This window comes from Falco biarmicus, chromosome 18 (assembly GCF_023638135.1).
Source record: "Falco biarmicus isolate bFalBia1 chromosome 18, bFalBia1.pri, whole genome shotgun sequence".
Classification (NCBI taxonomy): domain Eukaryota; kingdom Metazoa; phylum Chordata; class Aves; order Falconiformes; family Falconidae; genus Falco; species Falco biarmicus.
In genome coordinates this window covers 1,251,540-1,269,225 of record NC_079305.1, presented here as the reverse complement: position 1 = coordinate 1,269,225, position 17,686 = coordinate 1,251,540, and the positions used below count along the sequence as shown (strand labels likewise).

The following is a 17,686-nucleotide window of genomic DNA, read 5'->3' as shown; positions in this document are numbered from 1 at the left end:
CCGTGGGGTGCGTGATGCCCGAGCGCCATGTCCGTGCGTGGCGGGCGAGCACTGTGCCCAAGTGCCACGGTCAAACCCCGTGTACGTGCATGGCGAGCAAGCACCGTGCCCAAGCGCCACAGCCAAGCACCGTGTCCACGCGTGGTGGGCGAGCACCGTGCCCGAGCACCACAGCTGAGCACGGTGCCCACGCACGGTGAGCAACCACCGTGCCTGAGCACCGTGCCCAAGCGCCACGGCCGAACACCGTGTCCGTGTGTGGTGGGCGAGCACCGTGCCCAAACGCCATGGGGTGCGTGGTGCCCGAGTTCACGACTGTACCAGGGCACCGCGCCTGAGCGCCACGTCCATGCATGGTGGGTGAGCACTGTGCCCAAGCACCACAGCTGAGCGTCGTGTCCGTGCGTGGTGGGCGAGCACCGTGCCTGAGCACACCACCAAGCACCACAGCCAAGCACCGTGCCCGTTGCGTGGTGGGCGAGCACCGTGCCCGAGCACCACAGCTGAGCACGGTGCCCACGCACGGTGAGCAACCACCGTGCCTGAGCACCGTGCCCAAGCGCCACGGCCGAACACCGTGTCCGTGTGTGGTGGGCGAGCACGTGCCCAAGCACCGTGCCCAAACGTCACAGCCCAAGCAACCGTGCCCCGTGCATGGTGGGCAAGCACCGTGCCCAAGCACCACACCTGAGCACCACGCCCACGAATGGTGAGCAACCACCGCGCTGAGCAATGTGCCCAAGCGTCACGACCAAACACCGTGTCCCACGCGTGCTGGCGCGCACCGTGCCCGAGCGCCACATCTGGAGCATGCCCAAGCACCACGTCCATGCGCCATGCCCTTGCACCGTGCCCTTGCAACCGTGCCCAAGCACCCTCCCCGTGCCCATGCATCCTGTTCAAGCACCGTGTCTGTGCACCACAGCTGTGCACCATCCCCGAGCACCGCAGCTGTGCACCGTGGCTGCGCACCATGCCCCAAGCACCGTGTCTAAGCACCACAGTCATGCACGGTGCCAGAGCACCGTATCCACATACCATGCCCTTGCACCGTGCACGTGCACCGTGCATACACAACACCCCCCACGGGCCCGGGCCGCGCACTCCTGCCCGAGCACTGCACCCCATGCACCGTGTCCCAGCACCATGTCCGAGCCCCATGGTCACACACCCTGGCTGAGCACCATGTCCAAGTGCCGCGGCTGAGCACCATGTTCACACACCCTGGCTGAGCACCATGTCCACACACTGTGTCCAAGCACCACGGCTGAGCCCCATGTTCACGTATCGTGGCCGAGCACCGTGTCCGTGCACCATTGCCCATGGTGCCTGGCCGAGCACCGTGCCTGAGCACCGCGTTCACACATGTCTGAGCACCGCAGCTGAGCACCATACTCAAGCACCACGTTCACACACCGCGTGGCCAAGCACCGTGCCTGAGCACCTTGTACATGCACCACGTCCAAGCACCACATCCGAGCACCCATGCCTGAGCACCGTGTCCATGCACCACATCCAAGCACGGCGGTCAAGTACTGTGGCCAAGCACCATGTTTACACACCACATCCGAGCACCACGTCCACGATGCGTGGCCGAGCACCGTGCCAAAGCACCATGTCCACACACCATGTCCCAAGCACCACAGCAGACCACTGTGCCCGAGCCCCATGTCCACGATGCGTGGCTGAGCACCGTGCCCGAGCACCATGTCCACGCACCGTGGCCAAGCACCATGATCGAGCACCTGTGGCCAAGCACCCATGCTCACACACCCCTGGCCAAAGCACCACGTCCACGCACCACATCCAAGCACCACATCCACGATGCGTGGCCGAGCACCGTGCCTGAGCACCATGTCCACAAACCCATGTCTGAGCACCATATCCACACATCGTGGCTGAGCACCGTGCCCAAGCACCATGTCCACGCATCATGGCCAAGCACCATGCCTGAGCACCACGTCCATGATGCGTGGCCAAGCACCGTGTCCATGTACCCTGTCTCAGCACCGTGCCCAAGCACCATGTCCACGCATCATGGCCAAGCACCGTGCCCAAGCACCATGTCCACGATGTGTGGCTGAGCACCATGACCCCACATGATGTCCAAGCACTGTGCCCAAGCACCATGTCCACAGCATCATGGCCAAGCACCGTGTCCATGATGCGTGGCTGAGCACCATGACCCCACGTGATGTCCGAGCACCGTGCCCAAGCACCATGTCCACGCATCATGGCCAAGCACCATGCCCGAGCACCGTGTCCATGATGCGTGGCCAAGCACCGTGCCCGAGCACCGTGTCCACGCGCATCCAAGCACCACATCCACGACGTGTGGCCAAGCACCGCAGCTGAGCACCCTCGTCCAAGCCCCACACCCACGCACGGCTCTCCTGCCAGCACCCTGGCCCCGCACCGACGGGGAAAAAAGCTCCACCGCGAGCCTGGTCGGCGGGTCCCCTCCGACGCAGCACCACTTTCAGTTTGCATAAACCCAACCAGCTCCCGGCACGCTTCGAGCTGTCGCTCCGGAAAAGTAAACTTCCTTCTCAACGACATTGCTTTTAGATTCTTTTTTTTTTTTTTTTTTTTTTTTTCTTGGTTCCCTAGTTTCGTATATACATTAGTAGCACCTCAGCGAGATGGAATCAGGCAGAAGCGTGATACAGTTTGTTAAAACACCATAGCACCGTTTTTATTAGAAGATTTCATTTAATAAAAATATGCCTTATAGAGCCCACAAAGCATACTCCAGTATTAAAAGGAAAAATCAGCAATTGAGGCACCTCAGGGATTCTGGTTTCCTTCTCGTTCCCATGCCTCATCCCGAGAGCATCGAGACTTGGGGGGGGACACGACCCCCCCACGAAATGCATCCCCCGTTTCCCGCCCGAGGCAAAGCATCGCGGCCGGAAAAACCGAAGTGGGGTGGTGGGAGCCCGTCGGGGCTCCCCGCGCCGAGCTCTCCCCCTGGGTTTCTACCGCGGGCGTTGATCTAGCACCATTGTGGCCGCGACCTGCTGCAAAATTAGGTCCCCATCCCACCCCCGAAGCAATTAAAAACATGCCCCCCCCCCCCCCCTCCTCCCCCAGCGAATCCCCCTTAACGCCACAACCCCTTTGGCTTTGGCGTGAGTGGGACAAGCGCGGCCGCCGGGTCGGGTAAAGGAAAAGATTTTGCTTGAAAAACAGCCTCTCAGCAGCAAGGGGTAAAGAGCTGTGCATAGATTTCGAGTTTTCGTAGAAGAAGTCTGAAGCGTGCTAATTTTTAATGACTGAGATTTGAGGTAGGTTAGACGTTATGTAGTGTAAAAACGTGAGACTGCAGCAGTTCTCGCTCCCCGACCCCGCGGCGCCGGCATCTCCCCGCTTACCCGGGTCGAACCTGCCAGAGCCAACGCCGCGCCGGACCAAACCCCCTCCCTGCACCAAAAAAAAACCCCTCCGAGGAAGCAGGACTTAGACAGGTTACACGGACCCTCGCCTTCTCCGAACGCACCCCTTTACCCTCCCGACTCTACACCCACCCAGGCGAAGCTCACAAGGCACCCCTGCCACGACAGTCAGACGAGACCCCAGGCGACGCAAACCGGGGCCGGCACCCGAATCCGGCCCCGCCGAACGCTGCCCACGGGGATCAACCGGGTCCCCTCGTCACCCTCGGAACCACAGCGACACGGTGGGGATCAACCGGGTCCCCTCGTCGCCCTCGGAACCACAGCGACACGGCGGGTCCCCGCGCTGCCACCGGCATCACCCGCGAGCATCCCTAAAATCTGACTTGCCATCGACTCTTACAATCCTGATATGCTATTGGGTATTTATAAGAAAAGCGGTAATAGCTCGTTGAGTTTCCTTGTCAAATATAAGCGACTTTACAGATTACGGTTAAAAAAGGAAAAAAAAAAAAATTAATTATGAAGGACGGACAAAGCATGTTAAATATTCTGCCAGTATTTACAGTTCTCCCACAATAATCTTGTTTAAAACATACTGCTTTCAAGTTGTTGGGGGGGGAGGGGGTTAAGGGAAGAAGGGAGTTGTTTTTTAAGTTTCGTTTTTGTTTTTAAATCTAGGTGAAAGTGCTTTTAAAAAAATTCTTTCCCTATTTACAGGTTTAAAATCAGACCACGTAAATGTTCAGGCTGTTTTTACCGAGATCCTGCTGATCCGTGCCAGTGCGCGGGGAAGGGGGGGTGACAGTAAACACAAGGTGATTTCTGCACGGTGACGGCGTCGCCTCTGCCTCGCTGGCTCTCCAAAAGGCACCTCAAAGTGCAAAAGCAACGACGCCGGGGATGCCAGCACCCAGATTTGGGGACGCCAGCACCAGGATTCGGCCACGCCGCCCTCCCAGTGAGCCGCGGGGGAGCTCGCCCGCCCGTCCCTCCCGGCACGGCTTCGGCATCGGTGACGGGCGGAAAGTCTCGACTGAGATTGTTCGAAAAGCACCATGCGGTTGTCGTTGTCGTTGGGTTATTTGTTGGGGGTTTTTGTGGTTTGTTTTTTTTTGTGTGTGTGTGTGTGGTGGTTGGTTTTGTGGGTTTTTTTTGCGGGAAGAACGGCGATCCGTAGGAAGGAGGGATGGCACCCGGGGAGAGAAAAAGCACCGAGCCTTGGCGGCACGTGCCGCCACGCCAGCTCGCCGGCACCGGCAGGGAAGGCGGACCGGTGGGGGTGTTGGCCAGCCAAGTCTTGGGATTCGCTCTTCCCAGAGCCGATTGCACGGAGAAAGTCCCCCGGAGACGGAAAGCACCAGACTTTAGCAACAGTGATGTACAGAGAGCAACACTAGCTATTCACAGTTTGGGGTTGGTTTGTGTTTTTTTTTTCCTGTTTTTGTGGTTTGTTTTTTTTTTTGATTTCTGTTTTTGTCCTGTCGGCTCCTCTTTAGAGATGCCACCGCTGCCGCCACCGCTCTTCCCGGGGCCGTCGGCAAAGGAGCCCCCCCAAGTCTGAGCCTGAGCACAGCACCCCGGCAGCGGCAGTCCCCAGCCCGGACATGTCCTGAGGTCTCCGGCGCCGGGAAAGACGCCGGCTCGCTCCGTCCCGGCAGAGCCGATCCCACAGGCGGCAAGGAGCTGAGTGAAGACGCGCCATCCCGGGACGTCCCGCGAGCAAGCGGGTCTCCCATCGCTGTAAGAAAGGACTCCTCAAGTTGCAAAATAGGTATTTTTAGGTCCTTGGAAAAAAAAGAATCGGATGTTCCGCGTGTCCGGCTGACGGTAAAGCACACGGTCCCGCCAGTCCCCACGCATCGGAGCCGGAGGGAGTCACCTCTTGCCTCTAAGCTGGTTTGGTGTTTGGATTGGTTTTTATTTGCGTTTAGGAGTTTTTGTTGGTTTTTTTATTTTTTTTTTTCGATGTTGGTTTCTTTTTCGAAGATCGGCTTCGTCGTTGTCGTCAAGAGTAAAAAATAAAATAAAATCCAATAAATAGGCATTTTTAAGTGGAATTAAAAACCTCTCCTTTGCGAAAGGATGCTATAAACTTCTCCATCCGTTCACGCGGCGCACGAGGCTAGATTAAAAAAACACGGAGATATAAATATGAGATTACCGAAAAGCATCAAACAGCATCGTTCCTATGGGATTTTTATCGAGTTTTTCTTTTTTTGCCAACTCCTCGCCAAGCGCAGCCCTCCAACGGCGTGCGCCCGCACCAGCTCCGCTGTTTCCGAGCGTGCGTGTTGGGTTCGCTTTCTGTGGCTTGGGTTTGTTGTTGTGTTTTGCTTCGGTTTTGTCTTTTTTTTTGTTGGGTTTTTTTTGTTTGTTTGTTTGTTTTTTCTTCTCCCCCATGCCCGAGGAGAAAGCACCACGAAGCAACGCCGGGCTCCGGCGCTGCCGAGGGTTGAGGTAAGATGGGGCTGCGGCGGTTGCGTCCGTCTCAGATCCAGCGGCTATACGGGCCCGTCACCTTGGTGTAGGCGTAGGAGGACACAGTGATGGCAGAGTTGGTGGGGATGGCCACTGCTTGCCGCGTGGGGACCGAGTCCCTCCTCTCCTTGCTGGGCGCCTCGTTGGCCAACGCGCCGCCCCACTTGCGTTTCTTGGTGAAGGCTTTGGCGTCCGGCGGGAGACCCAGGCGTGCCGCCTCCTCCTGCCGGGCTCGAGCCCGCTCCGCCAGCTGCTTCATCTTGGCCTCCCACAGCGCCAGGCCGTGGTTGGGCTGGTTCAAGTTCTTGTGTTGGTAGAAGACCAGGGAGATGCGGGTGGGGTGGCAGCGGTTGGGTTTCTTCAGCGGGGTGGTGGCGTGGAGCTCGCGGCGGGCGCACTCGATGAGGATGGAGCCGTGGGCAGGCGCCACGGCCACCCCGCCGATGTTCTCGTCCAAGAAGTTGTGCTCGCTGTCCGACCACTCTTCCTCCTCTTCCTCCTCCTCCTCCTCTTCCTCCTCCTCCTCCTCCTTCACCACCTTCTCCGGCAGATCCTCCTCCAGGCCGAAGGGGTCCCATGGCTTCTCCCGGTGGGGACCCGCCGCCCCCTTCTCACCCACCACCGCCTCCCACGGCTTCCCTGGCAGCCCCAGGCTGGGCGCCGGCGTCCTCCGCTCCTCCGCCTTCACCGAGCCCCACGGCTCCTCGGGGAAGCTGGGCAGCCCCGGCAGGGCCGAGCTGAAACCCAGCGGCCCCAGCAGGCTCGAGGTGCCCGTGCCAGCCAGCGCCGCCTCCCCCAGCTTGCAGGGGCTCCACGGTTTCGGCAGCAAGCCTGAGCCACGTGCCGCTGCCGCCGCCTCTCCCACCAGGAGGTTGGGCCACTGCTTCTCCGGCGGTGGCAAGCGCACGGCAGCATCGAAGGCGCTCGGCTTCTCCCGCCCCGCCCGAACCCGGCACCAGGGCACTCCACGAGCCCTCCACCGTGCTAGTCCTCTCGGGGGAAGACGTGCCCCGGGACACTTTGAAGGGGCTCCACCGCTGCTCCGGTGCCCCGCTGCGCGCCGGGATGGCCGGCAGGGCTAAGCCGGTGCTGGGCATGGCCGCCACGCTGGGAAGGGGCTCGATGGGGGGCGGAGGGTCCGGAGGCTCCTGCTTGATGGGCCGGCTGCCGAAACAGTTCTGTGCAAACGGGGATGCCTCCTCCGAGCCCGAGCTAGTCCTGTGCGCCCCGGCTGCCGCCGCCACCGCTGCTTTCTGCTGGCTGGCGTAGCGGTTAGCCCGCTCGTAGGTGCGCTGGTGATGGTTTTTGCTCCGGACGCTGTGAGGGATGGGCTCGGGGAAATCGGCATTCCCATAGGTGTGGCTGAGGTTCTCCTGCAACGCCGGGACGTCGGGCTTCTTCTCGTAGCCGTTGCTCACCCAGCTGCTCCCGCTCCTTTCGGGCGCCCCGTAATTCAGAAACTGCGAGGGGAACATGTGGTTGCTGGAAAAGCCATAATACCCGAAGGAGGGAAGCGCGAACTTGGAGTGAAACCCGTTCACGGAAGGCAGATTGGGCTGTGCATAGTAGGAATGGTAAGAGTAAACACTGTTCATGCTGTACGGGTCGGAGGGCCGGCAGCTGCCCAGCACGGAGTAGCTCTCCACCACCGCGTTGCCGTTGTACTTGAAGGCGTTGTAATGGCTCTGTGGCTCCACCTTGATGGAAGGTTTCAGCGGCTGCGGGGGCAGCCCGCTTTTCAACGCCATACCTGCGGGCACAGCACACACACAGCCCCCGTGACCCGCCGGCCGAGGAAGCTGCCGGTGGGGATCGAGGACCCCAAAGACTCAGCCGGACTCGAAAATCCCACGGTGACGGGCTCGCCAGCCGAGCGCAGAGGTCAGCATCGCCCGGCACCGCCCGGCACGCTGGCACCGATCCGCACCCACGCTCCGGGCTGCAGCAAGAGCTCCCCACCGCACCGTGGTACGGGGAAAAACCCGGGCGCCGCAGAAATGCCATCCTGCACGCCGACACGCCAAGCAACAACACCGCCAGCCCAAGAAAGCCCCCAACCGCAGCCCCGGCCCCTCGCGCGCTTTCCGGATGGCTCGGGGCAGCGGGACCTCAGTTCTGCCCCCGTTACCTGCATTTTGCTGGAGCGCGGGGAGCTCGAGCGCTTCCTGCTTGATCTTCTCTGGCGTCATCAGCTTCTCTTTCTGCAGCTTCTTCTTCTCCGCGGCGGCTTTCTTCGCCTCCAGCTGCCTCTGCCGGCAGGACTTGGCGGGCTCGGGCAGCTTGCGGACCTCCCGGGGGAAGGCCGTGAGCACCTGGATGGCACCGCTGCCCACCTTGGCATTTTGGTTCTCCTCGCTGCCAAACTCATCCGTGCTGGACATCTTGTAGAGGGGGAGGACGTGCAGTTGCTCATCTTCAGGGATTTTCCCCACCACGCGATTGTCTTCCTTTGTCAGCGTACAGACCTGAGGGAGCGCGGGGTGCATCAGCGGGATGCTGAGGGATGCAGGATGGGGGCCAAACCTCCTCCTTATTCCCCCTACCAATGTGAAGTCACATCAGCCTGGCACCCCCCCCCGCCCACACTGGTCCCCAGCCAGCATTTGGAAACCTCCCGCCGCGTTGGGATCGGACAAAAGCAAACACGTGGTCCCCGTTAACACCGTGCTTCAGTCTAGCTGGGGTGGCGGCTTCAGCACCCTACAGACCTGAACGGGTTCATTTGAGATGTGCAAACACCGAGGACCGGCCACCGGAGTCATGCAGGACAGCAGGGACCGAGTGGCTCAAAAAGGAGCACCCCAAAGCGGAAGGGGAGCACCCCAAAGCGGAGGGGGAGCATCCCAAAGCGGAGGGGGAGCACCCCAAAGCGGAGGGGGAGCATCCCAAAGCGGAGGGGGAGCACCCCAAAGCGGAGGGGGAGCACCCCAAAATGGAGGGGGAGCACCCCAAAGCGGAGGGGGAGCACCCCAAAGCGGAGGGGGAGCATCCCAAAGCGGAGGGGGAGCACCCCAAAGCGGAGGGGGAGCATCCCAAAGCGGAGGGGGAGCATCCCAAAACGGAGGGGGAGCATCCCAAAACAGAAGGGGAGCATCCCAAAACGGAGGGGGAGCATCCCAAAGCGGAGGGGGAGCATCCCAAAACGGAGGGGGAGCATCCCAAAACGGAGGGGGAGCATCCCAAAGCGGAGGGGGAGCATCCCAAAACAGAGGGGGAGCATCCCGAAAAGCCCCGCCGGCCGCCTGCTTACCACCGTGCAGCCGTTGTAGAGGTTATGCTGATCTTTGTGAGCGTGAGCGCAGAAGTCCATGCACGCCGTCACTCCGGAGAACGGCCTCCCCTCCTTCAAGCCCAGCCGGCAGTCTATCGCTACGTCCTCGTTGGTAACCTGGCAGGAGGAGGAGAGGGCTCCGGTTATCCAAGACCACCTCCGTCCCACCACCCCGCAGCGGTTCCTGCCTGCCGCCAGGCTGACGCGTCCCAAAGGGGACGAGCGGGTGGCCGGTACCTGGTTCTGGTAGGCTTGCGGCGCCAGCCTCTTGTAAAGCGGAGCAACCTCGGTGGCCAAGTCCTGAAAGCTTTTCCGGAGCAGTTCTTCCTGCGGTACGGAAAAGAGCACGATGTCACCCAGGGGTCTGAGTGGCAGGGATGGAACTGGGGGCAAAGCCCCGCACACCACGCAGCGTCCGACCCTTCCCATGACATGTGCCATGGCAGAATTCCTGGGGAGGTTTTGGCTGTCCAACCTCCGGCCTCGGCGTGTGTTGTGCTTTCCCTTGCTCGACCCATGAGCTCTCTGGCATCTTCCCCGGGGTTTCCAGAGAGACCCTACTCCTGCCACCCCGTGATGGCACTTGCTGTCACACCCAAACTCCTGGCTCTGTGACACAAAGCCGAGCCTGCCCTCTGGTTTCACCAGGTTGGTTTTCTTTTCTCCGTCTCCCTAATTCATCGAAATGGTTATTTTTGATGAATTAGGGAGACAGGGAAAAGAAAGAAATCCTATTTTCAGGCTTCCCCCTTGCAAAACTTGGAGCTGGGGGTAAAAGGAGGTGCGAAGCCCCAGCCCTGCCCGTGCTGCCCCGCTCCGCCAGCATCACCCACCTCTTTGGGATTGTCTCCCACCAGCCTGAACTTGCGGGGAGTTTTGCTCCGGGCGTATTTGCAGCCATTAAAATACATGCTCCAAGAGCAGCCGAAGGAGAAGGAAGCGCCGCAGGTGTTGGGGTCCTTGCCTTGGCACGCACAGGTCCGGCTGCGGGATGGACACCGCGGAGGAACGTCAGCTGCTGGCGCCGTGATGGCAGCTCTGCAAATGGGGGCTGGGGGGACACACCCCCGCATCCCCTTCCCACCCCGTTTCTCCAAACCAGACCGGTGTGACTTACTCGTCGTTCAAGCCGCAGCGGCGGCTGGTGGGGTTGCCGTACTTGGTGAGGGTGTCGGTGAGCTCCTGGTAGAGCGTGTCGCCCAGCGTGCGGGGGATGCCCTCCCAGGCCAGGATCAGGATGATGATGACAGCGTTCTGGCAGTGGTGGCCGGCCCGGTGCCGCACCAGGCACAGCAGCTTCTCCTCTTGGTTGTGTCTCCGGATCACCTGGCAAACAGAGGGAGCAGGTCAAATATTTCAATGGCAAACACATCCTGGGATGGGGAGGACTCTAAAAGCGGGTCCTGGCTGCCTTCTGCAGCATCCCATGGGGAGCTGGGGGGGCTCCCACGGTTGCATTCACCCCCATGGGTTTGGGGTGTCGGGGGGGACACACGTGCCCGGCCCGGGACGTGCCATGCGGCAGGTGACGAGGGTGGGAAGCCCCGGGGACTTTCCCCAGGGGCGGCCAGCACTCTCGCTTCCTCCTTGTCAGCCGCCGATCGAGCATCCTTCCCCTGATCGAGCATCCTTCCCCTGATCGAGCATCCTTCCCCTGCGCGCTGCCGCCACCGCCACGGGCGCCCTCCTCGTCCCCAGGCAGGGAGGGGACGGGCAGGTGACTCCAGGGGGGGAGGAGAGCCGGGGCGCAGGCACTCACCCACTTGGCGATGGGGCAGCCCCGGGAGCTCTTCCCCTCCTTCCCCGTGTAGATGACCTTCTCGATGCGGATGGCCTTGCCCTTCTCACCGTACCTGTGGGGGATGGGCATCAGCCCTGCTCGCCCCCCCCCCCCCTCCACTCACAAGTCCCCCACTCATCCTCACGGCCCCCACACACCCTCACGGGACCCCTCATGAGCCCCCACTCACCCTCACAGGCTCCCACTTGTCCTCATAGGACCCTTCAGGAGCCCCCACCCACCCTCACGGGCCCCCACTCGACCTCACGGGACCCCTCATGAACCTCCACTCACCCTCACGAGCCCCCACTCCCCTTCATGGGATCCCACCTGCCCTCACAGGACCCCTCAGGAGCCCTCATTTACCCTCCTGAGCCCTCACTCATCCTCAGGAGCCCCCACGTGCCCTCATGGGACCCTACCCACCTCACAGGACCCCTCATGATCCCCCACCCACCCTCACGGGCCCCCACTGGCCCTCATAGGACCCGTCATGAGCCCCCACTTGCCCTCAGGAGCCCCCACTCGCCCTCACGGGACCCCTCAGAGGCCCCCACTCACTCTCACAGGACCCATCTCACCCTCACGACCCCCACCTACCCTCACAGGCCCCCACTTGCCCTCATGGGCCCTCACTCGCCCTCATGGGCCCCCACTCGCCCTCACGGGACCCCTCATGAAGCTCCACTTGCCTTCAGGAGCCCACACTCACCCTCATGGGATCCCACCTGCCCTCACAGGACCCCACCTGCCCTCACAGGACCCCTCAGGAGACCCCACTCACCCCCACAGGACCCAACTCACCCTCACAGGATACCTCATGAACCTCCACTCACCCTCAGGAGCCCCTATCTACCCTCATGGGCCCCCACTTGCCCTCATAAGACCTCTCATGAGCCTCCACTTGCCCTCATGAGCCCCACTTGCCCTCACGGGATCCCACTCACCCTCACAGACCCCTCATGGGTCCCCCCCTCGCCCTCATGAGCCACCACGCACCATCACAGGACTCCTCATGAGCCCCCGCTTGCCCTCAGGAGCTCCCACCCACCTTCATGGGCCCCCACTCACCCTCACAGAACCCCTCATGAGCCCCCACTTGCCCTCACAGGACCCCACTCACCCTCACAGGACCCATCATGAGCCCCTACTCATGCTCGTGGGACCCCATCCACCCTTACAGGACCCCTGATGAACCTCCACTCGCCCTCATGAGCCCCCACTCACCTTTATGGGATCCCACCCGCCCTCATGGGACCCCTCAGGAGCACCCATTCACCCTTATGAGCCCCCACTCGCCCTCACGGGAGACGACCCACCTTGCATGAACCCCACCCACCCTCGTGGGAGCCCTCATGAGCCCCCACTCGCCCTCACAGGACACCACTTGCCTTCACAAGCTCTCACTTGCCCTCATGGGGCCCCACTCGCCCTCGTAGGATCCCTCACAGACCCCCACCCACCCTTACAGGACCACTCACAAGCCCCAGTTCTTCATGGGCTCTCACTCACCCTCACAGAACCCAACTCATCCTCATGGGACCCTACTCACCCTTAAAGACCCCTCACGGGCCCCCACTCACTCTCATGAGCCCCCACTAGCCCCCACAGGCCCCTGTTTGCCCCCACGAGCCCCCATTCACCTTTACAAGCCCCCACTTGCCTTCATAGACATCACTCGCCCTCATGGGGCTCCTCATGAGTCCTTGCTCCCCCTCACAGCACCCACTCGCCTTCACGGGACACTACCTGCCCTCATGATGCCCCCACTCACCCTCACAGGACCCCATTCACCCTCAAGGGGCCCCACTCACCTTCACAGGACCCCACTTGCCCTCACAAGACCCCGCTCATCCTCAAGGGACCCCTCATGGGCCCCCATTCACCCTCACAGGACCCCACTCACCTCGTGAGCCCCCAGGGGCCCCAACTTGCCCTCACGGGCCCCCACTTGCTGTCACAGGACCCTACACACACTCATGGCCCCCCACTCACCCTGACAGGACCTCACTTGCCCTCACAGGAACCCACCCACCCTTGTGGCCCCCCATTCACCCTCACAGGACCCCAATCACCCTCATGGGCCACCACACACTCTCACAAGCCCCCCTGGAACCCTACTTGCCCTCATGGGCCCCCACTCACCCTCACAGGACCCCACTCGCCCTCACATGACCCCATGGGACCCTACTTGCCCTCATGGGCCTGTACTCACTCTCATAGGATCCCACCACCCTCATGGGCTCCCACTCACCCTCACAGGACCTCACTTGCCCTCACAAGAACCCACCCACCCTCACAGGACCCCACTCATCCTCATGGGCCCCCACATGCTCTCACGAGCCCCCATGTGACCCTACTTACCCTCATGGGCCCCCACTCACCCTCACAGGACCCCACTCGCCCTCACATGACCCCACTCGCCCTCACAAGACCCCATGGGACCCTACTTGCCCTCACGGGCTCCCACTCGCCCTCACAGGACCCCACTCGCCCTCACAAGACCCCACTCGCCCTCACAAGACCCCACTCGCCCTCACAAGACCCCACTCGCCCTCACAAGACCCCATGGGACCCTACGTGCCCTCACAGGCCCCCACTCGCCCTCACAGGACCCCACTCGCCCTCACAAGACCCCATGGGACCCTACTTGCCCTCACGGGCTCCCACTCACCCTCACAAGACCCCACTCGCCCTCACAAGACCCCATGGGACCCTACGTGCCCTCACAGGCCCCCACTCACCCTCACAGGACCCCACTCGCCCTCACAGGACCCCACTCGCCCTCACAGGACCCCATGGGACCCTACTTGCCCTCATGGGCCCCCACATGCTCTCACAGGACCCCACACACCCTCATGGGCCCCCAACCACCCTGACAGGACCTCACTTGCCCTCATGAGCCCCCACATGCTTTCACAAGCCCCCACGGGACCCTACTTTGCCCTCATGGGCCCACACTCGCCCTCAGAGAACACCACAGGCCTCCCCTCCCCGCCCCCCCCAACCCTCACGGCCCCCCTGCCGGGACGCCCGGGGCCGGGGTCCTTACCGCTCCTCCATGAGCTCCCTGATGGACGCCACAGTGGGCCCCGAGCCCAGGTGGGTGTAATACGGCCCCTCGTCCTTCTCCACGATTTGCTCTGCAGAGTCAGGAGGGGGGAGAGAGATTTCAGGGTCTGCACCTCGGCCGGCTGCCCCCACAGACGCCAGACCCAGATTCCCTCCAACCCAGCACTTCTGCATCAAAAATCAAGGGCTCTTCAAAGGCGTCTCCCCCTAAGAGCATCGGGGAAGGGAAACTGCAATTAGCAGTTTGTTAAACAGCCCGGCAGCTCCTCTTCATTGTCTGCCCTGGCAAATGCTCCCAGCACTAAAATGCCGCTGGGGAACAAGGAGGCGGGGGTTCAGACCCGCGCCCATCCCTTCTGGGGACCCAAAAACCTCCCCAAGTGGCTGCAGCCCCTCCAAGGATGCTGGCAGCAACCACGGCTCTGTCCCGGCACAGGGGATTTGCGCCAGCCGCTGGAGCGCGGTGCGTTTTGATGAGTTCTGCCAAAAAGAAGCAATCGGCGGCGGTGGGCGATTTGGCTTACAAACCCCCCTCCTCGTCACTGGCCACCCTGCTCCCTGCCAGAACCACCCTGGGCACCCGTATGGCCCTGTTCACTGGGACCAGCCCAGCTGGATGCTGCCAAAACCACCACAGGATGATCTGGGGGCTGGAAGGTACTGCTGCCTGCTTTCAGGCTTGTCCCGAGGATTTGGTGATGCTCATGGGATGCCCCAAGCTGGCCGAGCCTGTGTAAGGAAGGAGCTGCTGCACAGGGGAGAGGCTGAAGGATGCTGGAGCTACCGGACAAGGATGCTCAAAGATACAGGAGGAGGCTGGGGCTCAGGGAGAAGGATGCTGGAGCTACCGGACAAGGATGCTCCAGATACAAGAGAAGGATGCTCCAGATACAGGAGAAGGATGCTGGGGCTACCAGACAAGGATGCTCCAGATACAGGAGAAGGATGCTGGGGCTGCCAGACAAGGATGCTCCAGATACAGGAGAAGGATGCTGGGGCTACCAGACAAGGATGCTCCAGATACAGGAGAAGGATGCTGGGGCTACCAGACAAGGATGCTCCAGATACAGGAGAAGGATGCTGGGGCTACCAGACAAGGATGCTCCAGATACAGGAGAAGGATGCTGGGGCTACCAGACAAGGATGCTCAAGATACGGGAGAAGGATGCTGAGGCTACTGGAGAAGGATGCTGAGGCTACCAGAGAAGGATGCTCAGGATGCAGCAGAAGGATGCTGGGGCTCCAGGAGAAAGATGCTGGGGCTCCAGCCCTGCAAGCAACACACCCCCACCCCCACCCCCACAGCAGCAGCAAACCCCTTGGGGCTTTTAGGGCACGAAGGTGCTGCTGCGGGAAGCAAAGGCTGCTCTGGGCAGCCCTGGTGGCACAAGGGTCAATCCCCGGAGCACGGGGATGCTCCAGCGCCGCCGGGTGGGATGCATCCGGCGCGACGGCTGGGTCTGATGTGTCTTTCCACCCCTCCGCTCTCACCGCCCTGATTTTCATTCCTGTCATGTCTAACTGGCTGGGCGCCAGGGTGAGGAGAAAGCCGGGCTCAGCTGGGCTGCAGCTGTCCAGACAGAGATCAATACGGGACGCGCACCGAAGGCTGATTTTATTACAGCGTCTAACAGCACAGGCACCTAATAAAGCCCCGAGCCCCGACTCCTACTTAATTGCTTTCTCCCACAGCTTTTTCCTTAATAAAATGGAGAGAAGTGGCAGGGGGGGAATCGCCCCCTCTCCCAGCCTCTAAACCACGCTGCAAAACTAAAAAAGCAACCCGAATCTTTTCCTGCCACCGCGGGGCAAAACTCCGAGATCAGTTTGAGCAGCTCCAGAAAAGCCTTTCATTCGCTTGCTGCCGTTTGGGCTAATTACTGCTGCCATTTACAAGCAAATAAATAAATAATCATAAGCCCCACTAATAAAGTGCAGCTTCTGTGCTTAGCCCGAAGCCACCTCTCCCAGCGGCGCAGGGGCTCGTTTTTCCGGCTGGATGCCCCAAATCCTCATCCTGCTCTTCCCAGGGAAGACCGCAGCTCTGGTCTAAATTTGGGGGGGGGGGGGGGGGCGGCGGGGAAGAATCCAGCTCCCCACACTCAGATGGAGGCGGCTGCAAGGACCAGGCAGGAATTCTCTAGCACTTGCTACAAAACCTAACAAATGCCAACACACATTAAAAAAAAAACAACCAAAAACAACCAACCAACCAAAAAAAAAAAATAAAATCCAAGAGTTTGGTACTTTTTCAGTGTATCCCAGTGGCATCGGCCACCAAACAACCCAGCATCTCGGTGGCAAATATGGCTCCGGGCATAAGCACGCACACCGAGCCTAAGTTTTTGGTTTCAAATAGCAGCAATAACCAGGTGAGCTGGATTTTAGGTGGATTTCGGCACTGGGGCCAAAATCTTTGGGATTCAGCTGAGCAGTTATGTGGAGGAAAAACCCAACAGCCCTTTGGTTTTGCTGCTTTTCCAACTCACACCGGCACAGCCAGGTTGGCGTCAGCTCCACCCCGGCGTTTGCCGTCCGACGGCAGAAATGGAAGAGAAAGCAGCAGGGTTTCACCCGGCGGGTGGCACATCCCCCAAAAAAAGCAGGGGCTTTGCCAGCGCGGCAGCACGGCTCTTGTTATTTACCCAGGGTAATCCCACCCTGCAAAGCCACCTCCTCAAAATGCATCCCCCCGCTGTTCACCCCCACCCCAGTAAGCCCCCCGTCCGGCCGTTTGCTCACCGACACAGTCGCAGGTGGGGAATTCTGCTTGCGCCCGCTTGGCCGGGGTGTCCAGGAGGCTTTTGGTCGGTGTGTCCAGGTATTTCAGCGGCGACTCCAAGAAGCCGCTCAGGGTCGGCGTCAGCGGCACCTCGTCCTTGGTGGGTGTCCCGTCGGCATCATCCACGTCCGGGTTTTGGCTTTCCTCAGAGTAAAAGCACGTGGTGGACACCACAGTGATAGCACCAGAAGACTCGATTTTGATCTGTTTAGGGGACCGGGCGGTGAAGGGGGACTCTGAAAGCGGACCCTTCCCCGGTGAGAATGAAAAGCTTTTGGGTCCGGCTTGGGAAGCACTGCTGGAAGCCGGGGCGGCGGAGGCGGCGGTGGGGGGCACTTGCAGAGCTGGTTCTGGCCCCCCTGGCAGCTCGGCAGCCCCGGGGGCGAGCGGGGTGGGTGTCTCGGGGGGCTGCAGGTTGAAATTCTCCCCGAATTCAGCTTCAAATTGCCGGATGAGTTCTTCCAGCTTGTCATCCACCATGATGGGGGTGGGGGCGGCCGGCGGGGGGGCGGCCGGTGCTTCCTCTGAGCCGGTTGAGCCCACCGGCGCCGGGTGAATTTGGGGGCCCCCCCCGGGGGCACCCCTTTCCTGAGAGTCGGGAGCCGGGGGGGCCGCCGTCGAGGGGGTTGGGTGGCGGGGGGCGAGCGGCGGGCAGGGGTAGTGCAAGAGGCTGGAGCGGGAAGGCAGGCGGCGGCGGCGGTTCGGTTTGCATCTCTTCGGTGGGGGGTTCGGCGGGCGTCCGAAACCCCTCCAGGCTGATCTGCCAGAGGGGCAGGAAGAGCGGCTGTGAGTCCTTCTGCTTTGCCTTCTTGATCTGCACTTGTTTACGGAGCGGTTTGGCCAGGGGGGGCTTTTCGGGCGGCGTTTTCTTCTTCTTCTCTTTGGCCTGCTTTTCGAAGGGCTTG

General features: G+C 61.1%; 1 protein-coding gene across 1 annotated transcript; it reads right to left on the bottom strand.

Annotated features, from left to right (window-relative positions):
• Positions 1–4,499: 4,499 nt before the first annotated feature.
• On the bottom strand, positions 4,500–16,793 carry LOC130160520 (methylcytosine dioxygenase TET3-like). Its single transcript, XM_056363092.1, is given in 10 exon segments — positions 4,500–6,823; positions 6,825–7,626; positions 8,005–8,341; positions 9,127–9,264; positions 9,385–9,474; positions 9,981–10,131; positions 10,265–10,473; positions 10,907–11,000; positions 13,980–14,070; positions 16,742–16,793. Coding segments are annotated over 9 exon segments (2,769 nt in total). The 5' UTR covers positions 13,991–14,070; positions 16,742–16,793; the 3' UTR covers positions 4,500–5,886.
• Positions 16,794–17,686: the final 893 nt, after the last annotated feature.